This window comes from Platalea leucorodia, assembly GCF_965183815.1.
Source record: "Platalea leucorodia genome assembly, chromosome: 3".
Classification (NCBI taxonomy): domain Eukaryota; kingdom Metazoa; phylum Chordata; class Aves; order Pelecaniformes; family Threskiornithidae; genus Platalea; species Platalea leucorodia.
In genome coordinates, this window is record NC_138825.1 from 57395487 (window position 1) to 57413971 (window position 18485).

At 36.3% G+C, this 18485-nt stretch overlaps 1 protein-coding gene across 1 annotated transcript in view; it reads left to right on the top strand.

Moving 5' to 3' along the window:
- Nucleotides 1–18485, top strand: part of ESR1 (estrogen receptor 1) — a gene marked incomplete at its 3' end in the record, with an annotated part of 113742 nt that overhangs the window by 50277 nt on the left and 44980 nt on the right. Inside the window, exon 4 of the mRNA XM_082306272.1 lies at nt 10515–10850. Coding sequence (XP_082162398.1) covers nt 10515–10850 — 336 coding nt within the window. The remainder of the gene's footprint in view (nt 1–10514; nt 10851–18485) is intronic.

Sequence of the window (18485 nt, forward strand, 5' to 3'; positions counted from 1 at the left end):
ATCCTGATGTATCAGGCCAAATAACTTCAATACCCTAATTAATTTATCTAATTTCTAAAACATAGCAGTAACAATTTCTCACTGTCTTTGAGAATTATACTAATGGACTTGTACTCCTAAAACTATTTGGCTTTTCCAAATCATGGTTGATGTATGGTTCCTCTAAAGGCTTTATTGTGGCCCCTGAAATGCCTATGGCTTCACTGCAAATATTGCCTAGAAAAGGGGTGTTGCCATACTTACTGTAGCCAAAACTTAGTATGATTTGTGCAGGTGTGTCAACATTGACAGGGATTCAGTTGAATGATGGGTTAATTGAACTTCTCTTGCTTCTCTTCTACATGTCCTCTTTAAAACATGTGCTATGAATGCGAAAATACAGATTAGGATGAATCATGTCTTGCACCTTTGTCTGTAATTAGTAGATCATTTGTTCTCAGACTGTGAGTAATGAATAGTCATTAGAGACCCCAAATTACATTTGCCTGCTTGTTAACAACATTTTTTGTCACCAGGTCTTTAAAAACTTCACGTGGAAGACGAGTTTTACGGTCTGCATTGTAGCTGATAGGAATACTGGGGCACTGTGATATGTAATGTGACTTGATCAGTAAGCAAACTGGTGGCAGAGCTGGGAGTTGAACCAGAATATCTGAATGCAAACCCTGGGCCCTGCATCCCCCCGCTGCAGCTTCTTGCTCTTTCTCTTTTAATAGAAGGTAGTCCTGATGATACAGGAGAAAAAAGCCCCAGTTTGGGAAAAGATGACAGACATTTTTTGAAAAAAAACCCCACCCACATAACCAGACATACAGCATTCATCAGCCACTCAGGAGCAGAAAAAATTGCAACATCCAGGTGCACAGACCAAACTCAAATCTGTTATTTATTTATGATACTGAGTGTCTAGATATCCTTGTCAGAAACCAGGCTATTAAACACTGTCACTTGAGGCAGGCCTGTTCAAGATTAGACATTAAATTCTGATTAATTTTTTTAGAAGATTTCAGACATGTTTCTCATTTAAGTAATTGTCAAGCCACCTGGGTTTTCAGCACAATTTACACTTCTGTTTAATTTTCTAAAAAAGAAATGGATATGAAATAAAGGGACCGATTATCTGAATCATATTCAAAAGAAGTAATTTATTAAGCCTATAAAATTTGAATTTGGAAAGTGGTATTACTTTACAAATAATGTATTTATGTAGAGAGAACCAAGCAGAAAAGCTCTTAAAATCTCAAAGCTCTCAAAATCACCTTGGAAGGACCACTATGCCGAGATACATTACAATATTAGGACCTACATTGCAGTCATAGCTTCGGCAATCTCCATCTGTTATAAATCTATCAAGAATATAATTATATTCTGACCTCTGCTTATGTACAGCAGCCACAGTGACTTTATGTTTTAGAGGAAGCTATAGAATTTTATTTTATTTCCAATAAAGCATTAAAAATCTATTGAATTCAGCAGAAGTGTGCCTAATGAGGTCTATCTATCTGCAAAGCAAAATTACTGGAAGAGGTCATTAGGAGACAGCTACCTTGCTTGCATCCACCTTTTAGACTCTAAAGCCAGTTGTGCTTAGATGATACTCAGGTTTGTGCTCATAAGGGATCTGTTGGCTTGTTCATACTGTTTTTCTTTTGCAATCACTTAGTTTTGCCAACGGCAGCAATGACATCAAAGTGAGTCTGGACTGAGTCCCAGAACTCTTCTCCAGCAGTTTAGTAAATCCCTCCTGTGTTAGGATGTTTGAGAGAGGCTTTTGGATTTCTAGACTCTTCAACTCTCACTTCAGTTTCAGAAAGGTTCACCTACTCCCCATATAAAGGGTTTCTGGTACAGAAAAATCTGGTTTCTTCCATTGTGAACACTGGTGTAAAGGATTCATGTGGCTTCTCTGCCATGGCCTGGTCTCTGCATGTTCCTTTAATACTCTGATCATCAAGTGGGCTATAGACACTCTGGCTTTCTGAAGGATGCCTTCTTATTTATAATCTCTTTTACTTAGCACATACGTTTAATCTTTTAGTCTCAAGCAGGGTTTGGTTTACCAGGCACCAGATATTCCTTCTCTCTGGCTATTTTCAACATAGTTCTGATGAGGTAGATCAGTCTTGAAGAGTAACATGTTTAAAAGAGAAGGTGTTTCCAAGCACTTTTGGAATGCTCCTTTGACAAACTGGCAAAATTGTAGGCTGTTAATACTGCAAGGCTGTGCGTGTATATAGAAGTGTCAAATGTCTCTTATCATCTGGGGTCTGCTGACGAGGAGCAGAACTGTGGACAAAGAGCCTCAGGTTCAAAGGTTGCTCCAGACTGGGAGGTTAGCTGTAAACCATTTACCAGTCACTGTTTCCAAAACCAACCATAGATCCATCTTTTTGTTGTCCTCTTAGGAAAAAAACAAAAGCCATTCCTTTTCCTTCCTGCCATGATTTTTTTTCCCCTCAGAGTGTGACCACAAACCGTTGATTGCTACAGGGGGCTTCAGCACCGTTTCCACGCCATCCTCACACTCACAATCCCCACTCTGACTTTTTTCCTCCAATTTATTTATGAGCCAAATGTCTTAATTTTGTAATCCTCTTTAACCTAGGTGTTGCAATCTTTTCTTGTGCATAATGCTGTTCTTTCCCATAATGTTTCCACCAGCCCTGTTCTGAACCTGTTCCTCCTAGGAGCTGCAGCAGCTGTGTTGCTGAAATGGAAAGGAAGCAGTAAAAGGAAAAGTCTGCATTGCCAGGAAGCCACAAATAGGGAAGAAAATCTTCAAAGCTAAAAACTCATTTCTGAGCAAGCAGTTTTTAAGTAGAAGCTTCTTCCCTGAGTTAAAAGTTACTTCTTTTGCAAAATAGTTCCAGTGAGACATGAAAAAATGTTGATATGAATGAGAAGCTATTGCTTATGTACTTGCTGCCTAGAAACTGAACTCTGGTTCTCCAGTTCCGGCACTTAGCTTGCCTTTATGTTTTGACTTGTCAAGTTTCCAAATCTACTTTGTTTCCACTAGTTTAAATGCTTGAAATGCCATCCGAATGTCTGTCAAGTATAAAATGGGGGTTAATTTGTAGAGCACTGACTCTTGCAAGGATTTGCAGAGTGCTGCCCATGTACCGTTAGCGGTACAGCTCAAAGCTTTGTGCCAATGACTTTTGAGCAGTAATTGCATTCTTGTGCCCATAGCTGGGGCAGTGACTGATGCCATTATCACCACCTGAGTGAACTGAGTGTGGGAATTGTAGGATGGCAGGGTATTGGTAGTAGTGGACAGACAGTGAATGGTAGTGAAATATTCTCCATGTCATTTATAGGGTTTCTAAGCAGTTAGGGGACAAAAAAAGCCAGATATTGTGATAGAGATTATTTTTGTCTATGATTTGAAATATTCTGACTAGTTAATATTTAGTCTAACAGAATGCTACTTCTCTAATGGTACTTTGTCAGAAAGGGGACACAGGATTTAACAGTTCATGGATTTGTTATTTCCCTGGACTTCCCCTCTAAACCTGATATCTTCTGGTAACCTAAGGAAGTAGAGAATTTAAAATGTAATTGGGGTGAATATAAGTTTTCCTTGCAGCAGTAGAAAACTACTGTGCCATTACTCAAATTGTGACTATATGTAAACACTAATATTAAAACCATCTTCTGTTATTTTGTTAAAAAGCCTTTCTGTTGTCACTGAATCACAATGGGGAAGCCAAGACTGTATCTACAGATACCCCGGTTGTTTGCATGCATCAGCGCTAGCACACGCTAGAAAAAGAGAACTTTTTTTTGTGCCTGAAGTTTTAGATTTGAATGTTTGTTAAGTTATACACATGTACATACCAACATGAGATGGGTAAGGTTTACCAATGGTGATTGAAGGTGTTGCTTTTAATTTTCTTGCTTGTTCACTTTGTGATTTTAAGTCATTGTACATTGATTTTAACGTTTTGGGTTTTTGAGAAATTAAACCCGTTATGAATAAAAGAGCCCTGAGATCTTCAGGTGAAAGATATTAAAATGTGTTCTAATAACAGAGTACCTGAGATCTCACAGCTTTATCACAGCTACAACCTATGACCAGTTACATTTTTTTCTACTCATATGATGTTTATGATGATATATGTTATGACAACTACAGAAACTACTAAAAGCAGAATTTTACTGTAGATCAGTGAAAAATTATATGAATTTTACTGTAGATCATATGAAAAAAAAAGCCCCACATGTGTTTCTGTAAAGAGAGACAAGTGACTGGTTCTTTCTGTCAAGGCATTACCCGTGAAAGGAGGTAAGGACTAGAAAGTTATTCTTTTAGTACTTTAAAAATCTGTAGTGCAGATTTTAAACTCGGCAAGTGCAAGGAAAGGATGCAGTTAAAATTTTGGAGGGAAAAGACACATAGATATACTGAATGCTATATCCTAAAGCAAGTATTTTATGAAGATAGACTTATTTGTTTCAGTCATTGCATAAAAAGAGAAGATAATGCCATGTCTTCTGATATGAGAAAGATACACCTGGAAAAAAAGATATTAGTAATTAACCTGAATGGAATAAATCACCTCTTCAAGTGTATAAATTGATGAAGAATTATGCAGGCAGCAGTTAGAATTACTTCCCAATCCAGTAATTATGTCCTGGTTATTAAATATATCCTAGAAGCATTAATTAATCCCATTCCCCACATCAGTTCAGTTGTCTTCCTCCCTTCAGATCTCCATCAATTCTCTTTCTAGCTGTTTTAGTTTTTCACTCTATCTATTCTGCTTTTCCTGTGAATTCTTAGGTGCAACAGCCCTATCTACCAGGGCTAGAAAGAGAAATGGCAGGGCAGTTCATTGAAAGCTGAATGTTAAAATAAGGAAGAGTAGCAAAGAAAAATTTTTCTTCTTCTCCCTCATTCTCCTGCAACTATCAGCTCCTGAGATGGAATGAGAGCTCTTACCAGTCATCTTTCTTTTCCCGAATATTGCCTCAGGAGGTAAAACAAAATCTTACTTAATTATAAACATAGAAAGCATATGTAAGAACAGGTAAAAATATTTATTTATAAAATGTGAAATAAAACTTCCTATTTCCAATAGATGTTATATAGCAATTTCTAGGATACAATACTGTGTCATCCCACTGTATGGACCTGGAATTCTGAAGTCAAATGTGCCGCCACTTCTGGTTGCGCAGCATGTGCTTCCTGCATCTGTCCTGGAGAGACTGCTGTGCTTTTGCACATTTATTGACAGAGTTAAAAAAACAAATTCCTTCAGAAATGAATATATTTTTATGGTCCAGCTACACAATGATAACGAACTTCTAGATTTCTTGAAAGAAGGTGGTGATTTTAAATTATCTTAGTATCATGTTGCTGTAAGGGTCTTCTAAGATAAACAGCATTGAACTAAGCCATTTTTACTGAATGGGATATTCTGAGAAAAATATTGCAGCTGCAACATCCTTATCACTTATCGCAAGACAAGAGATGTTGTTTCTGCCTAAATTCACAATTTGTGTAATTTCATTCTGCCTATTTACATTTTTCTAAAAAATAAAATAGTTATGTTCTCTGCCAAACTAGAACAGTGTTGTCAGGTGACTTGCGTGTGTCACACAATGACAGTTACAATTAAATCAAGGAGAGTTTGTGTCTGTGATGCTGGGCTCCACGTGTAAAGTGCCTGGAGCCTTCTCAATGGTTGATGACCACTGATACAGATAGTCAAAATATGATTTGCTGAAAATCTGTATACTAAAACGCAGTTCAAGGACTAGACCTCTGTAGAGTTTTGGGGTAGATGTCATTCCAAAAATATTGGGGAACGTTTTTTTTCCTGCTTTTGCAGGTAAATAAGATAAGGTTAAACATACAATTCACCTGAGAGTTTTAACCTTCAAAAAAGGTACTATTTGTACAAAATAAACATTGTTGTAGTTTTTGCTTGCAACTACTGGAAAGCTGTTCAGGACTCCAGCAAAACTGAAATGGAGCATGAAGAGATGGGTTAATAAATAGGCTGCAAGTGAATAGGCTTTACAATGACAGGCAGCTGTAGTTTCCATATTAATACCCACCCCTCGTGATCAAGCAGAGTGAATGTTGTGTGTATGGGGGAAAGAGAAGATGAAGGTCTTTTGTAGTTTTTGTATCATGTTAATGAAAATAGTATAATAAGTATTCCAGATAGCAGGTGGGTATTGCAAACAAGACAAAAAACAATATCTGTTGTGTTTAGGATTTCCAGAATAGTGAACAACAGGAAGGACATAAAAATATCTTGGCTGTTTCAGTTTTATCAAATAACCATTTTTTTTCAGTTCTAGGGCCAAGAAAAGTTTATTGAGTTTTATTAATTCTGTTCCCATTTATTGCAAATAGCAAGCATTCTTTACTTGACAAATATTCCTACAAAATTTCTAGTAATAAAGAAATTAAAGAATATTATATAAAGCAGTCCATAGGAAATATATTTAAGTAGAATAGAGTTTGAGATTATATACATATCTTTAAATCTAAAATGCATAATTCTATGGTTCACACAGAGCAAAGCAAATTTTATTCTATTTGTTCTCCACCTCTTCTTCCTCTAAATATTCTTGAATATTTTACGTAATACCAAAGATATAAAGGTAGAGTTTTGTTCTTAGCAGTAGGTAGGAAGAAGTTGGCTGTTGGACGGCTGAGACTCAATATTCATCCAATACATTAATAATTTAGGATTTTTTTTAATAATCTGGAATTTATTTTTGTTTTGTTTTAATCACATGTTGGAAAGCACTAGTGAAGTGTTTCATTTGGTTAACATTAGCTTCCCGGTCCATATGCAATTTTATTGCTGATCAGGTTCTGCTGACTGGAGTAGGTAATTACTTAGCAGTTTTGAAACCTGCCTCCATATCTAAAAGGCTGACTAAATTTACATATGAAGCTTTATAAAACTGCCTTTGAAAACCTTGGTTCTTGTAGCTTTAAAACTCAAGTGGAAATTTTTTTAGAGCTTTTGCAAGATACATAGTACTTCCATTTTAGGTAGAATATTGTTTTTCATAATGTTTGGCAATTCAGGTTCCTTTATTGGCTGAACTGTGGAGTAAAAATTAATGCATTCATATATTTAAAAAAACTTACAGGATTATTGCACTTTTGGCAATGAAATTGTAGCTTGATAGAGTTGTCTTTTTTGGACTTAGTGACTGTGCATCACTATTATCTCTTTTTAACAGAGATAAAATTTGATTAAGCTGAAGGAGATTTGAAGGCACTTGCATTTTTCAGAGAGATACTCACTCCTATTTGGTCCAAGAAAATGAATAATAAAATCACTATGTTGCTTGTCCATCTAGGGGTTAGGTGAAGAGTTAGTAGTAATTTCTATAAATCTCTGATGAGTATGATGCTTATACAGATTGAAAGACCTTTCTGTCTGTGATAATAAAAGCTGCTGATGTGATGCAGAAGGAATGCATACTCTTACTGACTCTTTTTTTCTGGATCTGGTCTCTACAAAATCCAGTGTAGGCTTACTTTGGTTGGTTGATTGGTTGGTGTTTTTAAATCCCGAAATAAAAATGTAAAAATGAATTTGTGTAGGGCATCTCCTCAAAACTGGTTATGTTCAACTTTGCTTAATGCACCACTTCTTTTCAAGGTGAAGAAAAGCCAGTGGGAAGCTTGCAGATGAATTAAAAATAAAGTTATTACCCTTATTTAGAATCTAGTTGATTTGTAAGCAGCTAAATGTGCTTACATTTGCCACCTTCCCTCTGGTATGTCAAATTCTCATCACATCCCTGTTTTACTTAACAAGGCAGGCCTGGAATACGTAAAAAACAAAACCAAAAAAATCCTTTCTGGTCTTCCAGCAATCTATGCCATGGAGACTTATGCCAAAGGTGCCCTATTTGTGTTTATTAACCCTTAATGGATTCTTTTCTCCATCAAATTTGGCCTACAGCTTTCTAACATATACCAACTTCTAATTTATTCACACTTTCAGATTTGTTTCTGCATGGTGTGAAAGAGAACCTCTTCTTGTCTGTCCTGAACCTTGCATGGGGTAGTTTAATTTGATACCATCTTGTATTAGAAGAGAAGCATCAGTGTTTGTACCTTGTTCATCTTCTTGCTACTCCTGATTTTGTAGTCTTATGTCAGTCAATTTAGCTGTTTCTTGCGCCAAACTTGTTTCACAGTTCGGATCATATTACTTTTCTTTCTCTTATCCCTTTTTCATTTCTTTTATATCTCTTTTTAAAATGGGAAGAACAGAACTGCACACAGTATTCATTGTAGCGTGCCTCATGAGTTAATAAAATCTCTGATTTATGAAGATGTCTGTCCTCCCTTCCTCTCCTAGCAATTTCTAGCCTTCTATTTACTTCCTAAACTAACTTATCTGATGTTTTTATAGTATTATTCTAACCTCAAGATCTTGTTTCTGAATTATGTCAGTTCTGAGTCCATATGTTTATGGGTATGTTGAACAGTACAGGTCCCAAGGATACTTTTAACTCATCAAAAGGAAATTGCTAGGTGAGCAGCTGTAGAATTTGGGATGTGAGAAAGTTAACCAACGCTTTACTACGTATGAACCATGTGGGTTTGTTCACATGATTATGTCTGCATGTTTCACAGGGCAATTTTAATTCAAAAATGTTACATTGCAAGCATACAACAAAAAAATCTGTTACAGATAGATCATGCATGCTATTGAGTATTGCAATGAAGTAAGCTACCAATGAGAGTAAGTCTAGGATGACATTTTGCCGAAATAAGAAGTCTTGCATTTTTTCTTAATAGCAAGAATCTCCCCCTCCTCTCCTGAATAGAAACAGCTTAGTGGTAGAAGAAATTGGTGTTGCTGAATGAAAAATGTGAGCAGCAATGCCCTTGAGACTTTTGGCTTACAACTAGTTTAACGAATGGGAAAATGTAGAGAGGTTAAGTAGTAGGAGTGATGAAAGATTTATTGAACTCGCTTTATCTGGAAAGATTATTAGAATAGAATTAGGAGGCCTACTAGATTTTGAATGAATTAGACATAAAAAGTGCTTAATCTTCAAGTACTAATTCAGTGAAAATATCACCATATTCAAAGAAAGAGGCAAACAGATGTAAGGATCCTCTCTGTTCCTTTGAGACTGGGAAAGGACACCCGCTGATATGATCCAACATTTATACGAAAGAATATTGGATGTGAGATGAAGATGTTGCTAACAAAGACTGTGAATCTAAAGGTTTAAATTTTTGTGGTGTAAAAAATGCTGAGCAAAGATTGTGTTTCCCACTCTCCAACCCTTCAGAAAGACCCGTATTGATCACTTGCAAGTGCCAGCAGTTCTCAAACTTGATAACTGTTTGTTTTTTTTTTTTTTTTTTTTAAATTGTTCTCTCTTCTCTGTTTCTTGAATAGTTTGCCTCCTCCTCTATAGATACTTCTTCTGATTTTCAAACTGGGACTAGTGCTGATTTTCCGTATTGCATGAGAACTCCAGAATAAGCTCCATCATAAGCTGCCTTCTCCTCATAGCTCAATTCCTTGTGTGCTTTGCTTATTACTTGCTTGTCCCTCACCCCTATTTGATGACAGATTTAAGTTTTTAACTCAGCCTCAAAATGCCTGTGCCTCCTCCACTCAGAGCCAGAGTTAATCTTCCCTTTATGGTTGGAGTCCACATGGGCTTTATCATTATATTTTTCCTGTAACCTTTCCACAAAGGGAGATTTTGTTCCTCTGTAAGGTCTTACGTTGTTGTTCTAATTGGTATGGCTGACTTGATAATATCTCAAGGTTCAGGGTCCTATGGTGCTAAGCACATTGCAGAAATGTGCAGTAATGACAAAGATGGTTTCCGTTGCAGTTATTACAACATTTTGACAGTAGGTCTCCCACATTGGATTCTGAGGTTGCAATTATCTTTCCTTTTCTTACTTCTGTTTATCTACTCATATGGCATTCTTTATTCCTGTATAAGCTCATCTTATAATGGGTACTTTTTTGGATGGTTTTTATGTAATTATGAAGATCACAAGCTCAGTAATAGGATGATGTCTAATTAAAATAATTGGTGAACTTGAGCAAAACTTTCTTGGGTAGTTTTTGAGAGCTACTTCTGTGATCCATCTGGCCCACCCAGGTCATTAATTTATCATTGAGCATTTATAGAATAGTTGTCTTCTAGAAGTTGGGACATACTTTGAAGTTTGTGCTGTAAAGAAATATTTATTCCCAATTACTGACTTCCTTTTGTGGGGTTAAGGCAGCTATACACTGTCACTAGTCTAGAGTCCTGTGTAAGCCCAACTGATCTGAATTTTAGGAAGGAGTGCACTATTCCTGACACTATACTTTTTAAAATAGTCTTTCTCTCCAACTACTGAAGTAAGATTCCATATATAGGAAGAAGTCTTCAGAAAATAAACCAAGAGTTAGTGCTACCTCGGTTTATCAAGAGCAGCTGCTGATTGGCTGAAGCCATACGTATGTAACACATACGTTCATTATGTTCTTGTGTGTCTCTAGGAATTCGGAAAGACCGCAGAGGTGGGCGAATGATGAAACAAAAACGCCAAAGAGAGGAGCAGGATTCCAGGAACGGGGAGGCTTCTTCTACAGAGCTGCGAGCTCCCACCCTTTGGACAAGTCCACTGGTGATTAAACATAATAAGAAGAACAGTCCAGCCCTGTCCCTGACAGCAGAACAGATGGTCAGTGCCTTGCTGGAAGCTGAGCCACCCATAGTTTATTCTGAATATGACCCAAATAGACCATTCAACGAAGCCTCTATGATGACCCTGTTGACCAACCTTGCAGACAGAGAATTAGTGCACATGATCAACTGGGCAAAGAGAGTTCCAGGTAAGGAAAAAAAAAAAAGCCCCAGTGGACTGTAAAAGCCTCTACATGACAAACCAATAGAAAAAAAGACACTGGTTTTCACACTACATATTCTAATTTCATGCAAATTGTTCACTTCAGTATAAATACATAAAAAATCACAAATTTTATGTTATATTGGTTGATAACAAATTATAGTGCAATGTAAGTGACTTTTGAAGAAGGATTTATGCAAGAAAAGATATTTCTCCGAACTATAGAATGCTGGACAATTTTTTTGATTGAAAATCCTTTTCTCAGATAAAAGCCAGCAAAATTAAAGGTAAAAACAGATTACTAAACCCAAATGTAATCAATTTGATCTAATCAAATTATGTTAATTATTTAGATCCCTTTTGAAAAAAAGGGTTACTCTCATGTCTATAATGTAAGCCATAAATTCAGCATCACTACTGAGCCCATAAGTATTAGTATTATTTATTTAATTGCCAGTTTATCTTTTTGACCATAATTTACAAATCTTCCGTAAGCTTTGGGTTTGGAAAACACAGACAGAATAGCAATTTTTGTATGAAAAATTTTTCCTACTGGAACTAGGTGTTTTTATCTTTATCATTTTGGTGCATCATGGTTGCTGACCCCTCTTTTCTGGAACGGAATTACAGAATTGTGGGAAGTATGTAACGTTTTTGATTGAATGTATGTTACACATTCATTCATGTGGTTTAATCAATTTATATCAATGAAATGAGAGAGTAGTTTTGTAATTAAAGTTCATAATATTTTAAAATTTCAGTCTACAAGACTACTTTTCATAAGTTAACATTTAAATGTTTATTAGAAATTTATTGCATGTGCTTTACTTTAATCTTTGTAAAAATACCAGCATACACGGTAATTCATACTGTATAATTCACTGGGATCCCAATCTCTTAAATTTTTACTGTAGCCATTTATTTCATTAAAATTATGTAGCTGCTTTATGAAGAGATGTTAGAGAACACTGCCACAGCTCTCACTCACTTAGTACATTACCTCAACAGTATTATCCCTGGGTTATGCCATTTTTCTGCTTTCCTTCATTTAAACTTGGCAAGACTCTTCCTGGTAAATCAATAACCCATAAAATCTGAGTCTTTTCCAGTCCTCATGGGTTCCTTTTTCACCACTTTTCACATGTCACTTTGTGGGCTCCAGCTATGATCAATGAGAACCTGTGTGTGTTTCATTTCTCATCGTATCATATAAGAAATCACCTGAGAATTTTATTCTTGACAAAGTCACAGTGGTTAAGGCCTGATCCACAAACTGTTCAAGTCAAGGGCGGGTTCTCCTGTTAATTTAGGTATGCCTTGGATCATGCCTTTACAAAATGCTTTTGAAAAATGAACATATGTCCATAGTGTTCAAGCTATTCACTATCAAAACAGCTAAATTCAAATGACTTTTCTACTGATTTTAGAGATTTAATCAGTCTAAGTTTGTTAAAATCCATTAATTTACATTCAACATGAATATACCACATTCTAAATTCATTATGTTGTCCAACGGGAAACATTCTTCTTCTATGACATTTGTTTTTGATAGTTAATGTAATTAATGAAAATGTGTTTAGATACAAAGCAACACTGTTAGGGAACTCAGATGTGTTTTTTATTCAGAAATCTCTTTAAAACTGTTTGTCACAAGATGATTACATCTGGTAAAGATCAAAAAACTGCCTGGGTTACCAAATGTGTCCTTTATTTCCTAAGCAAACTTCTGAAATTGGAAAATCAAATGTATAAGGTTACCAACTATTTGTCTATATCCAATGTATTTTACATTTAAATAAATGTGCCTATTAATTGCCAAAATAGCTCCTAAGGAGAAACTAAGCCAAATGACTCTATATATGCATTAAGTACTCTAACAGATAAGGTTTGATATAAAGCTGGTGAACTTTGGTTAAAAAAACCCCCACATTCCCTTCCCAGTGATAGTTTGATCTATTAGGCACTGTACAAAAAATCATATGAAAGGAAAGTCCAAAAGCAGGAGAGATAGAATATGAATAGTTTGGGGATTCTGATAGTGCTGGACACCTAGCTGGTTCTTGGTGTTGTGGCTTGGAGGATGGTATACATGACCAAAAGCAGATATGAAAGTATTTTGGAAAGTTGATTTAAAAGAATTCAGGCTCAATTGTTTACCTACCTCTAAAATTGGGTCCTCTGAGAGTAGGAATTTTGGAGCTAGGTGCTTAAATCTTTTTTTTGGATCTCTCATTTGGTCCCTAGAAAAGGCTGAGTGTTCTTAGTTGCTGATATTAAATCTTAGAAGTACTGATCACCTTTCAAAGATAGGGCCTTTGCTTGGACTCTTTGCCTTAAGTTTCCTTCTGCTGAAATGTACTGGCAGTAAATGTACGCTAAGAGAAATGTGTCTGGCAATCTAATCTAAGACGTATTTTCACCTCCACAGTAGGTTGCCTTTGAATAATCCATTATTACTAGGAATTATGCAATACTGCTTAATTAGAGAGGATTTTCGTATACTTTATGCATAAACAGAGGAACTGAATAACCTTTCTCTGTTAGGTGAAGTATTTTGTGCAACAACATTGTGGGATTCCACTCAGTTATTTTCTCAGCGAATTTACTAAGGTTTCAGGCTTTGGAATCAAGGGTAAAAACATCTTTTTCTAAAAAATGGATGTGCTTTTTACCAGTAGAAAAAAAAGCAGTTGCAGGAAACAGCCTCTCCTATGCACACCTCTCAAGCCTTGGAAGCATTGCACAGGTTCATTTAGCTAAATGCAGGCACTTAGCTGATGGAAAGCAAGGAGTAAAGTCAATAGGAGTGGCTGGGTTGAAAGCATATTTGTTGAGGAATGAAGAAATTGATACTAACAGAGCAGAAATGCAATGAAGATACAGTTTACAAATAAGTGTAAGGACTTTCAGGGACATTTTTGGAGTTTATTTTGCTTTGTAGGCTTTAAAGAAGAGGGAGTGTGTCAAGGCAGCTAGTAATGACATTGTTTTCGTCAGCCAGTCTTTCTGGTGATGTAAATAGGTGGGCATGTAAGAAGAAACAGCTAATTAGAAGATGTGCTGGATAGAAGTGAATCTATTCTACAAAAAAGAGTAATGAAAACTAATTTATGGTGGACTGTGTAGTATAATGTAGGCAGAGATCTGTTACAAAGACATGCTGAGGACAATCTCCAAAATGAGATGAGTATCTTTGCAGACATGCCCTGATTGGGAAGGTGAGAACTGGTCTAAATCTTTATCGCAACTTGTTCAGCATTAGTTCAAACTTGTTTAAATTGACTCTGCAATCTTGGTGGTGTTAACTAATTGCTGGGGAAAAGAGAATTTGTAGCAGCTTCTTGTGCATAACCTTAAAAAACAATCTTCAATATTTAATTATAACATGATTGTTAACTGAGGTCATAACAAAGTTCTCCCATGACAATGCAATTCATAATATGCTAAGTGCATAAAAGCTTGTTTTAATTTTCTGCTGAAACCTTGGCCACTGATACAAGTGGGTTTGCCAGATTACATGAACAAAAATCTTATACAGTGTCCTATGACATATACAAAAAATTCAGGATGCCCCTCAGGACTTGCACTTTACATGGTCTAATGGGGATTTTGGCTTAAGTCCTCCCAGATGGCCTCTGTAAGACACCAACGGTGCCTTCTGATTACCCCAGCCAGCTGGAATAGCAAGCAGCTGCACATAAGGCGGGTGCAAACAGATTGTGACAGGCTAGACTTTACATACACATGTAAATCGAGCCTTTTACCATTTAATTGGGACAAATCACTAAAAATTCTCATGTAGGCAAGGTATCAGCATAGATGAATAAATGTTCTGCTCATTTCTGAATGACGTATTCTTGAAAGATACGGCTTTCTGTTTTTTTCTTGGTTTACATAACATCTTGGGGATATAGTACCACCTTCAGTCTCATAGAATGAGGTTTTTTAGTTTAGTGAATTTTCATCATGGTCTTTGATGCAATGAGCAAAACCATTGCTTTGCTTTTCTACAGAAATGCTGATATGTCAAAGGAATTAACTTATTGTATTTCGTTATTCACTTACTGTGTATATCATTTAATACCTATATTTGGAGTACTGTATTCTCTAGAGGAAGCTGGTATTTTCAATGTAATCATCAATAATTTTTTTGTGCAGAAGCTCTTGAGATGGTAAGAGACATTATGAGCTTATACAGTGAGCTCGTGGTAAGGAGTGCAGCTTTAAGGAAATTTTGTTGCAAGGGTGAAATCTTTGGCACTGCTGCTACAATCTTGTATAACTATTTACTACAAGTACAGTAGCTGTACAACTTAATAGCCCTAAAATGGTACACTGGGCATAGAAGCTTTGAAGTTTTGAGATGATTCACGGTGCTGTACTTATTTTATGGCTTCATGAACCGAGGAGATAAACATTTTGGCACCAATTTTTTTATTTCAAAGCCACAGAAGTTGCTATTTTCTTAAGATATTGTTTTCCTATTTGACCTTCTAAACTGTTCTGTTTGTTAAATTAGGAACAGTGTGTAAAGAGGGCAACAATAGCCACAATTTTGCACTGCACTTCAGTGACACCAAACCTCGGAAAAAAAAAAAGTCAGCTTGCAGTGGAAGGAAAGAAGTCTTATACAGAGTGGTGTGTGTTAATACCCTTTAGGTGCAGGACAGTTTACAGAGCTTCTAAGTGTAGTGGTCTTCCTGGCAATAATTTACACTTAGCTTAAAAAAAGGAATGGCTTGCAATTCCTGTAATAGTTTTTAATAAATCTTCTGAAATATCTGCTTTATAATCTCTTCTTATTTGACTAATGGGTTTGCTGTGGAGATTTGTAAAATCTTATTAAAAATCCCCACCCCTCTGCTTATCTGTTTAATCTATTGAAATGACACTCTAACTGCTCCCCTGACTTCATCGGAGAAAAACTGAGGAAGCAAATAGATCTGTAAGCAAACCAGAAATGATAACAAGCATCCGGATCTTACTGTATGGCTGCTTTTTGCTAATTTCATTCCTGTGAAGTTTCAATTCATTACCATGAATGTAAGAGATAAGAATCAATCCTTATAGTGGAATAAGGTAATCACCATTTGAATTTGAACGTCAGACTGAGAGGTATCATGCAATAGCATAATTATGCAGGGCAGCAGAGTTAAAGTTGTTGAATATGAAACAAAAGCTTTCCATCCCTGTGTTTTCTTAGTCTAGGAAGCACCTTTGGTCTTTCATGTCTATATGGTGTAAAACCAAACAATCCCCCCTTTCCATCCTCCTCCCCCAGCTTCTGGGTGCTGTATGAGACAAACCCACTCTTGCAAGTAGCTTTTATTTTTATTATCTATAGAATTGTCTTTTAGTGCTTTTGAAACACAATGAGAAGTATTTCTTCCCGTAGAGAAATTTAAATGAGAGAAAAGGACGAGACCATGTGACAGAATGGTTTGCTGGTGAGAGACTGAGAAGATGCTGATTCTAAAGGACAGGGAGACATCTGACAGAGTTATATACACCGGGAGCTTGTGTCAGACAGGGAAAAGCCAAAGCCAAGAAGGAACAGTTCAGCAGAAGTGCTTAGAAAGGAACATAAACTTTGACTGCAGGCATCTATGGGAACAAAAATAGAGGCAGTGCTTTCACTAGCTGAAGATTGGAAGAAAATGATAGCAGGAAAAAAAAGGATGAGGTCTGAATAACAACTGTGGTATTGGAAATTTAAGAGGTATCCTAATGCAATGGTTTTCAAACTCTAGAGTTAGGGATATAGAAGAGGAGATAAATGCATCAGGAGTAGAGTTAGCAAGCTGACCAGCATCAAGGAGACCCCAACTGGGAGAAAAAATAGAGAGCACATGCAAGAAGACCAGAGGAAGAATGAGTCAGATGAGCCAACAGTAAGTTCAGCAGCTCAGTCCTGGGCCTCTTACTCATTCCTAGGGCTCCTGCTGGAGGACAGTAATTTGTTCAGGGGCTCTTCAAAGCAGAAGGGCCTGGTGGTTGCCTGTTGCCCCTGCCACAGGAAGAGCCTTGGGATATTGTCTGCTCACTATCCCTGTCCCATTTCGTCTTCCAAGCCATAGTCTTTGAGCCTTTCCCCAGGAGTTTCCTGGCAGTGATGATGACAAGCATATATTCAGACTGGGTCAGTTAATTTGCATACATTTTCAGTCAAGGGAAACAGAGTTAGGAAAGGAAAAGTAGTTAGAGAATCACTTTAAATCTTTCTTTAGAGAACCTTTGAATGAGCTCAGAAGTATATCCTTGAGGGTTTTCTAATACATATCTTGCAACATTTCATAATTTTTTTGTTTATTTTTACTAGACTTTTATACAAACTCCTAAAGCTAATTCTGTAGCTTTCCAGATTTTATTTCTTTGTCCAGAAGAAGAAAGCGATTTTGAAGAATGTCAGGTGTTGATGCTGTTATGTAAGTGCATCTGCTTGTACCCCTTTTAACAACATTCTGTGGCCACAATTAAAAGCTCTACTTCATATGTGAGGTGATATTTCATTCAAAAGTATGATAAATGTGAGTAATTCTTTCTAATATTACAAAAATCCAATGTTAGTGTAATTCATAGAGAGTGCTATATTGTCCTCTCATTCACAGAGGTATTTACTTTGCATAGAGAGGTGTCTGCCAAAAGCTATTGAATCAAGCATATTATCCAACCTTCTGGCCTCCTTGAATTTAGGAAAGCTGTAATAATATACAAGTTTATAAAAAAATATAGAATGAAAGTCACTGTCTTTTACTTATGTTGCATAACTGTAGTTGTTCTCTGTGCACAGGACCAAAAAATGGATGTGGCCTTTCTTTTAAGTAAATGAGTTTCTATTAGGACGGAGGTGAATGTGTGTAACATGCTGTGAATAATCACTTTTTTTTCAGGTAAAGTGTGGTTTGTATCTTTAGAAAAAAGGAAATATAGCTAACAACTTTCTTCATAACATTTGTCCAATCAATAACAGTTAGAACCCCAGTATTTCTTTGTAAATGCCATAATGTTTGTTTTCTCAGAGATGTCTTAGTTCCTTTCTTTGTCTGTGGAAATGAATAGTTTGAAAAACAGTTAACACAGGCATCCAAAGCCATCCATTTATTAGCTCAGCACAGTAATTATGTTCTGCTCTAGGTGATTTTTTTTAAAACCAGCCTTCTTTAGAGTGGTGAACCTCAAATACATCTCTCTATCTAAATATCCCTGAACGGAATATGTGCTGAAATTTAAATTTAAATCTGAAGACAAATTTAGCCTGTAAATCTCTGTTTCTACAAGTATGCACATATCCAAATACATGTATTAAGATTATGGAACTACTCCACATATGTGAAGTTCCTTATGTACACAGTGGTTTTAAAATCAGGACCCAAAGTGCTATTACAAGGCTGACTCTGTTCAGAACTTTGCAGAGTAAGAAATACTTGAATTCCAAAGTTCTGAATTTTAGGGCTTCCCAACAAGCTGTCTCAAATAACAAATATCTTCAGTAACCAAAATTATCTTACTGTAAGTAATCTTGTTTACCTGTTTGTCATAGAGTGGCAGATGACAAATAACACCCAACAGGTAAGAAGGAGCCAACATTCTTTTAACAAGAACTACTTACATATTGGAGTTC